At 52.0% G+C, this 8,060-nt stretch overlaps 3 protein-coding genes across 3 annotated transcripts; all 3 read right to left on the minus strand.

Moving 5' to 3' along the window:
- Positions 1 to 459: 459 nt before the first annotated feature.
- Positions 460 to 2,399, minus strand: PtrM4_153720 (MET3, ATP sulfurylase (sulfate adenylyltransferase); the record flags this gene model as incomplete). The annotated part of the gene is made up of 4 exons (XM_066110306.1): positions 460 to 1,088; positions 1,155 to 2,072; positions 2,171 to 2,320; positions 2,381 to 2,399. The coding sequence occupies 4 exons, from the start codon at positions 2,397 to 2,399 to the stop codon at positions 460 to 462; spliced, it is 1,716 nt and encodes a 571-aa protein (XP_065958676.1).
- Positions 2,400 to 3,146: 747 nt separating this feature from the next.
- On the minus strand, positions 3,147 to 4,046 carry PtrM4_153730 (CysH, 3'-phosphoadenosine 5'-phosphosulfate sulfotransferase (PAPS reductase)-FAD synthetase; the record flags this gene model as incomplete). Its single annotated transcript, XM_066110307.1, has 2 exons — positions 3,147 to 3,826; positions 3,878 to 4,046. The coding sequence occupies 2 exons, from the start codon at positions 4,044 to 4,046 to the stop codon at positions 3,147 to 3,149; spliced, it is 849 nt and encodes a 282-aa protein (XP_065958677.1).
- A 1,973-nt stretch (positions 4,047 to 6,019) lies between these two features.
- Positions 6,020 to 6,508, minus strand: PtrM4_153740 (uncharacterized protein; the record flags this gene model as incomplete). Its single annotated transcript, XM_066110308.1, has 2 exons — positions 6,020 to 6,245; positions 6,318 to 6,508. The coding sequence occupies 2 exons, from the start codon at positions 6,506 to 6,508 to the stop codon at positions 6,020 to 6,022; spliced, it is 417 nt and encodes a 138-aa protein (XP_065958678.1).
- Positions 6,509 to 8,060: the final 1,552 nt, after the last annotated feature.

Raw genomic sequence — 8,060 nt, forward strand, 5'->3', positions numbered from 1 at the left:
GAAGAAGAAGAAGAGGTTCAGAGGCAAGTGCGCACCCACGCAAGACCCGACTGCCGACTTCCAAAGTTAAAAACATGACGCCATACACCATGTCTAACACCCAACTTCCAATTTCCTGCCCTGCAACTCCAGTGAAGCACAGAAAACGCAAGCCATCCCACCGTTATCATCACAAAAGCACCGAGATCCAAAACTTATTGACTGGATAAAAACATTCATCGAATTTATACTTTTCTCTCATTCCTCTTCACCATCTAAACTATCCATGTGCAACACATGCAAATACGTCTATAACAAAGCATCCATCTTGACACCCTGCCGGAAACCCAGAGCCAAACAAAGGAAAGAAACGTCAAGGAAAAAATCAAAGGCATACATGCGTGTGTGCGTGCCTATGTGGTCATAATGCGTAAAATATATCATGTCTCCAAGATTCATGATAAAGTGGCAATCAATCGCTTACAACTGTGTCAAGAGACCCTCGCTCTCCAACAGCAGCACGATTTGGTGCACGGCTGTCCTGACATTGCTTGTTGAGAGATCAACAGTCAGGTCGGCCTTCTCAGGAACCTCGTACGGGTCGTCGACACCGGTGAAGCCCTTGATTTCACCGGCGCGCGCCTTGGCGTAGACACCGCGCTTGTCGGTCTTCTCGGCGTGCTCGAGGGGAGTGGCGACGTGGACGAGGTAGAAGGATCCGTACCTCTCGACGGTCTGGCGGGCCGCCTTTCTTGAGTCTTCAAAGGGAGCAATGGGCGCGACGATGGCTGCGGCACCGGCCTTGGTGAGCTCAGAGGCTACAAAGGCAATGCGGGCAATGTTCTTGTCACGGTCGGAGCGGCTGAAGCCAAGTTCGCTGGAAAGTTCGCTGCGGATGGTGTCACCGAGAAGAAGAGAGACGGAGCGGCCACCTTGTTGGTTGAGAGTGACGTTCAGGGCGCGGGCGATGGAGTCTTTGCCGGAGTTTTGGTAACCCGTCAGGAAGACGGTGAAACCCTGTTGGTTACGGGGAGGGTGCGATTCTCGGAGCACGCGGACGACCTCGGGGTAGGAGAACCATTCGGGATCTCTTGGCCAGTTCGGAGACGCTTGCGGAGTTCTACCCAGTGAGTTAGTATTTTGGGCTTACAAGTGTAAAAGGTGGGATGACATACCAGTTCCAGAGATGTCGAGAGTCTTGATACCCTGCTCAACCTCGTTCTTGGGCTTGTACTCGTCGGAGTCGGGGAGGTAGGTCATCTGCAAGAAGGGTACAACCTCAATGCCAAGCTCGCCTCTGTACTTCTCGACGGCGTCCTGGGCGTCATATGGACCGTAAAAGTCAACGCCCTTGGAGTTCTTGCCCGGGCCAGCGTGGTCACGGCCAACAATGAAGTGAGTAGCACCATGGTTCTTGCGAATAATGGCGTGCCAGATCGCCTCACGGGGACCAGCCATACGCATAGCAAGAGGCAGAAGGGCGAGGACAGCCATGCCGTTGGGGTAGCGAGGCATCAGTGCCTGGTAGACACGGACACGGGTGAAGTGGTCAATGTCACCGGGCTTGGTAAGACCAACCACGGGGTGGATGAGGACATTGGCCTGGCGAGCGCGGGCGGCACGAACCGTCAGCTCACGATGAGCGCGATGCATGGGGTTCCTCGTCTGGAAAGCGACAACCTTGGACCAGCCAAGCTTGTCAAAGTGCAGACGCAGTTCCGCGGGTGTGTATCGGAGACCGACATAGTCGTAGTGCTCCAGACGGTCGATAGCCTCGAGCTTGCCACCAACGTAGAACTCCTTCACGGTCTCGTACAGGTACTTGATGGCGGGGTGTGCCACATCGCCGTCCTTGTCGAATACCTCGCGCGCCTCCTTCTCCTTGTCTGGCTGGTATACATCGTCGACTGTGAGGATAGCAAGGTTGCGGTCGTCACGGAAGTCGCGAAGAGCGATGCGTGCACCCTGCTTGACGCCAACTTCATCGATGGTCTGTTTTGAGACATCGAGCGTGATGGGAATGGAAAAGAGGTTGCCGTCGGCGAGACGGTTCTCGGCAACTACACCATCGTAGTCCTTTTGGTTCATGAAACCTGCATGCTACTGTCAGGTACCATCTCGGTGCAAACACGGCAAACACGAGGGGTCGTTTTCGCTGCCCCTCGCCTAGCGCGGCGGGATGACGACTTACCCTCCAAGGGTGAAAAACCTCCGTTGAGGATGAGTTCCAAGTCGCAAAGCTGCCTCTCAGACAAAACAATTGCGGGGAGCTTCTCTGCCTCGTCGAAGAGCTCCTTGCGACGGGGCGCATCGCGTGCAATCAAGTCCTTGAGGACGCCGCCTGTAGTTCAAGTTTGTCAGTGACCGCTGTGCTTGTATCACTAATTCTGTAAAAACTAACCGTGGGGTGCGTTCGCCATTTTGCGAGGATAAGATAAAGAATGAGGGGTATAAAAAGTCTCTGGACTAGATATGAAGACTTCGAGTTATGTCTGGCGGTTCAAAGCTTCTTCGCAAAGAGGTCTTTGGGTCACTTGAAATTTGAAAAAGATGCGACTGAAGAACAGAAGCCGGGGCACGGCGCAAGCCCTTTTTATTCTATGGAGACTACAGGTTCCATCCTTTCCGATTGTTGACCGTGTTATTCTGGTTTTTCACTGCCGCAGCGCCTAGGGTACAAAGCGGGTGTTTGTATGGGTCGGCAGATCTATGGAGCGATTGCGCAATTGCACGCGATATTTTAGAGCCTTACCTGTGTCGCCCGCAGCTTTCCGTTGGGCAAGAATAACAAAGTGACGTGAGCGGAGCGGAGTCCAAGAGGATCACATCTAGGTAGGCCAAGGTACCGTTTTAGCGCATATCGGAAGCTTCACTACTAAGAGACAGGCTGGCATGTGGATCATTAAATGTCTGATTCATTTGTGAGCTTCATTGGCTCGTATTTCGGGGGTATCTCGGCCCCGCATACATAATGCCGGCTGTGACTTCCGTTTACCCCATGTGCTGTCCTAGAAGAGTCCAACCCACATGCTATGATGCATATCCCAGGAAAAACCCAAACGCCGTGCTAATGCGAGTACAAGAAAAGACAACTACTGCGCCACGCAATACACTATGCGTTCAAAGAAATTTGCTGCAACTTGTTCTCAAGTTCTTGGTTTTGTCGCTTACTTTTGCTCTTGGAGGAACTGAGCATATCGCGACTTGGGGTTGTGGATACCGCACTCGGTCTTGTTCTTGCCCTTCCAGCGTCCTGATCGCTCATCCTCTCCAGCAGCTACTGGCTGGGTCGAATGCCAATCGCCAACGCTCTTGTAGCCCCTGTTGAGAAGCTCGTTGTACGGGACGTCGTTGGCATCCACGTACTCCTTGACCTGAGTAAAGCTCCAGTTGGCTAGTGGGTTGATCTTGATCAGACCAGCCTCGTCGACCTCAACAATGTCTAGGTCGCCACGCTTTCCACCTTGGCTACGTCGTCGACCAGTCAGAACGGCCTTGACTTGAAGCTCAGAGTATGCTCGCTCTGCAGGCTCGACCTTGGCGACATAGTCGTAGAGCTCATCGTTTGTTTCCCAAAGCTTATCACCGTGCCTGGTGGTGAAGTCATTCACACTGTCACAGCCGGCAGGCTTGTAGACATGGACGGGGGTCCCGTATCGCCTCCTTATCCGGTCAACAAGGGCGTATGTTTCATCGAAGTGATACAAGGTGTCCAAAAAGATCAGATCGTGTTGTGCTTCAGAGGTCCTTCGAGCTTCGAAAGCATATCTACGGTGACGAGTCCAGTAAGACCAAAGGCTGGTCTGGAAAAGTCCTGGTAAAGATGTGATGCACCATCGAAGGATGTCTACATCATGTTAGTCGAACATCCTCATAAGAATGTACCGCTACCACTAACCTTGTGGCTCGAGCTTCTGAAGCTGAGAGTTGATGAACTTCAAATGCGGCTTTGTGAAGTAGACCTCGGTCAGGCTTTCCTGACTTGATGCAGCAGAGGCATAGCCTGATTCTTCACGCATTGTGGGTTGTTTGTAGGAGTCGACTGCGGAAAACATTGGTGACGACATGTTTAAGGGGTGTGGCGAAACCGTGGTAACAACACGTGCAGAGCAGCCAAAAGATGGTCTTTGTGGTTTGGTGTTTAACGAAGGCTTCCCGAAAGAAGATTCTATTATCAAGCGTTGGGTTCTGGAGGTAGAAAGAGGGAAGAGGTCCACGGTCTAGAGTATATATTGGGCGCCGCCATCGCACTGGATTTGTAACCCACCTCCGCAAGGTGCGATAGCTGGGGGTGAAGACGTGCGATCACGCAATTCGCGCTAGTACATGGTGGAGCAAAACTCTTTCTGCCAGACTTATGTAAGTTGGCTTCACCAATCAGTCGGCGCAGCGAAGGTCTCTCAGGTCTGAGGCTGCAACGACGTCCATGCTCGTGCATTCCGCGGTGTGCGTTGGTTGCTCATCGCCCGATGGCTTGCGAGTTTGTCATCCAACGTCATACGGTCGATGTTTGTCGGACTTTGCGAAATATTGAAATCATCTTGCAGGAGAAAAGACGTTCAAACAAGGATAGCTCTTGAGATGCTTATTTCCTTATCCCATTATGACCCTCTCTGATGTTGCTTGTCCGTTGAGGCTGACAAAACGGTTTCGCCATCTTAGCTCGGCTCATCGGACAAGGGCCGGGCGATCGCTTCGGGCGCTTCGCTGATACGACTTGCGACACACATCGCGTTCCCTAAGAAGCCATCGGTTAGTAACTATTGTGTATGTGGAGTTGCGAGATATTTTACCTGAATCTCTCCTCGCTTCACTATCAACGGCCACTTAGCCTTCTCCACGACATGATGTCTTCGGTGCCACTGTGGGGAAAAACCAGCCCTGCGCATTCATCTTAACTCCGAGGCTGCTCACTACCGTCTGCGTCCGAGTAGAAAGCGATGCGACTTCTGTTCTCTTATAGCATGTTGCTGTTGTGAGTGTGGCGGATGTCAGCACGGGGGTCATGAGGAGGTCTTAACAATCCTCGCCTCTCACACACTAATCCAGCCGCGGCTAACCGCCGTGCCCAGGTGCTCTCCAGCTTAACATCGATTGGACGGAGAAATAAGAGCGTAGTTCTGATCTCAACATTATGCATGATACCTACTCAAGTGTATTCTCATCCATTTCATGTTATATTCTTCTCAGATTATCGGCGTTTAATCCTTTCATTTTCATATTCTTCATCGCATGATCCAGCCCCTCCAACATCGCAATCTTCCCCCTCCACAGCTCCCTTGCATTCCTCCAAAACACCCCATCTCTCTCTCCATCTTCCAACCACTGAACATCCGCCAATCCCTGATATTAGCATCCACATCCAGAATCCGATCCCATAAGGATAATCCGTACCAAACACCATCTGACTAACCGGCACGCCCATGCCCTCCGTCAACCCCTTGATCTGCTTCGGCCATACAGGTCCCGCACTATCGTACCAAAACCGCGTCTTGTACGCTTCGCGGGCGCATCCGAGGAGTTTGGGAAGCCGAGCAAAAAGCGCTCTGAGATGTCTGGAAAGGCACCTGCACCATGAGAGATGCGGTAATGCAGATTTGGGAATTTGGTGATTGTGTTTTCGGCGGTGAGGCTAGACACTGCTCTTGCAGTCTCAAAGTAAAACTCTCCTAGGCCAGAACGTAGGGGTGCTGTTTTAATTCATGCTTAGTCAGTTACTCCGGTCCAGGAGGTTAGAGAAAGATACTTACATGGTCGCGAGTTGATCAGTCGTCCATCATCGAGCTTGATGATGGGTTCCGTGGGATGCACAAACACAATCTCCCTCCATCCCCTCCATCACTCGTTGCTTTTCTTGCAAAAACTGCCAAATCGGGTCAAAAGCTGCATCCCCAGGATACATGCCCTCGTGATTGGTCAGCACGCCAACGCCACTGGTCCTATACCGAGCATTCTCTTCAACTCCGTTACAGATTCCGGTACATACGGCAACGGAAGGATAGCTAACCAACTAAAGCGCTCAGGGTAGATCTTGCACAGCTCAGCAGCGAAGCAGTTGAGCAGCCGAGCGAGAGCAAGCGTCTTCTTCTTGCGCAGATTCTGGTCCTTTTCCGAGAAAAGCATTTGCCTGTGGAGTGGAGATGCAGAGTACAGAATGAGCGATATTATGCTCGCTCATGAACTCGAGATGGCCTTGTACGCTCCATGAGGGTGTTGCACGGCCTGCAGCGTTGAGCTCAAGGGCACGGAACCAGTCTGGTATGGGACTGTGAAACCATTAGCAACCGATGATGTGAATATCGAACGTTCCTGAGTGGGGTTCGAGCGTTCGAGCTTACTGAGTGTGTGTGTCGATCCTTTTTGCGTATGCGAAGTCAAAAGACGACGTGTTCACAGTGCTCGTGGCTAAGGCAGTGATACTCTCAAGAGCTTCTTTTGCAAATGGGAGCACTGTCAGGTCGATACCATCGACATAGGATTCATGCTGGATTTGCTTCCATAGTGTGTTGGTGTCTCCGAAAGGGTACATCTTTTTCGTTAGGCTCATGGAAATAGGAAGATTACAAGGGGGAATGAACCCGTAAAGCAGATAGATCCATGGCTTGGTGTATGAAGTCGCTGACACCTGTGGTTGCAGCTAGGGTGTGACGAGCTGGCCATGTCAGCAGAGGCAAGATGTAATGCTTTAACATTGTTGAAGATGATGACCTACAAGCTTCATAAACTGGACGATATACTCTGTCTGTCTGTTTACTTATTCAGAAGTAAATCTTTTGAAGTGACGATGGGAGATGGTGAGTATCTATGTTAGTTGCAGATGCAGCCCTCCTGCATGTACATAGCCTTGTGGGGAGCCGCAGCCGTAAAGCGGTGCATCTGCACTGTACAAGTTTGGTTTCTTGTAACCTTTCAAGTTTCATCAATGCTCGAAAGAAATTGAGAGAGGCTTCTATAGAAATAGCACAACCGTTACTTTGGGCAGATTGCATCGAGGAGATGTTCACGCCGGCGACCGGGACGGAAGAACCCTGACTACCTAGGTACACAACAAAAAGCACTTCACACAACTGCATACGACCGTTCACATTGTACATGATTGCGAAACCTCGACAGCCACGACAGCACTCTGATGTTTCACCGCCCCCTACGGCACCTTAATCCTAGAGAACCTCAGGTCACGTGCCCAGCATGATGTCTGTCGACGCCCGACTGTTGCCTACCTTGGGCATACACAGGCCTTTCTATCCTACCGGCAGGCTCCAGATGCACCACCTGGATATTCTTGTTCAACGTGGCTTAGTGCATGGTGTTTATCGATTCTGCGAGTTCGGATGCCGAGGTTGAGGCTGAGAAACGAGGCTATGCGGGGACGGCCCTTGCACATGGGAACGGCTCTCATGCGCAACAAGGCCATATGCCAAACGCACGAGTTTGTTGCGCACTGCGTCACTGGGCTATAGGACCTGGCCATCTGTTTGTCGGCTATGCCCGCATACCTGCAAGCTTAGAATAGAGAAGCGCGGGCATCGCCCGCGCTGCTAGTAGTGGGTCCGCGGCAGCGGTTGGGTCCTCATTTGACAGCAGGCCTCGTTTTACGGCATCTCAAGGGAAAAAGATCCGTCTCCACAGTTCCTCAGAGGCACAGAGTTGGCCGGCAGCAGTTCAGCGGGCGCTTCTCACGGGAGCCTTGACGGCCGGAACTCGGTTCTTCCCGCTGCGATATTGTGGGTTGTGGTTGAAACGCTCCATCACATCACTCACACTCGCCCATCCAGTGACCGCGCCTATCGTGAGCGCCTCGCGGGCTATCAAGCGATCGCGTCGTGACATTTCGTGTGCATGTCTATGTATTTGGCATGTTATTCTCAACCTCTCCTTGGACTCTGGAAGCTCCGTGCGCGTTCGGATTGCTGACCTTCCGCCTTTGACGTTTCTACACCTGCATCCTACTGCAGGTTCCGAGCTCAGCCCTACTCCCGCCAGGTGGGTATTGATCACTTCAGCGTCCTACTTGCAGCCGTTCGACCAAATGAGGTACCCCTTGCCCGCTTGTCGCTTGCCAAGGTCTTTATTTGGGCCCG

The sequence above is a fragment of the Pyrenophora tritici-repentis genome (assembly GCF_003171515.1).
Source record: "Pyrenophora tritici-repentis strain M4 chromosome Unknown M4_contig_00034, whole genome shotgun sequence".
Classification (NCBI taxonomy): Eukaryota; Fungi; Ascomycota; class Dothideomycetes; order Pleosporales; family Pleosporaceae; genus Pyrenophora; species Pyrenophora tritici-repentis.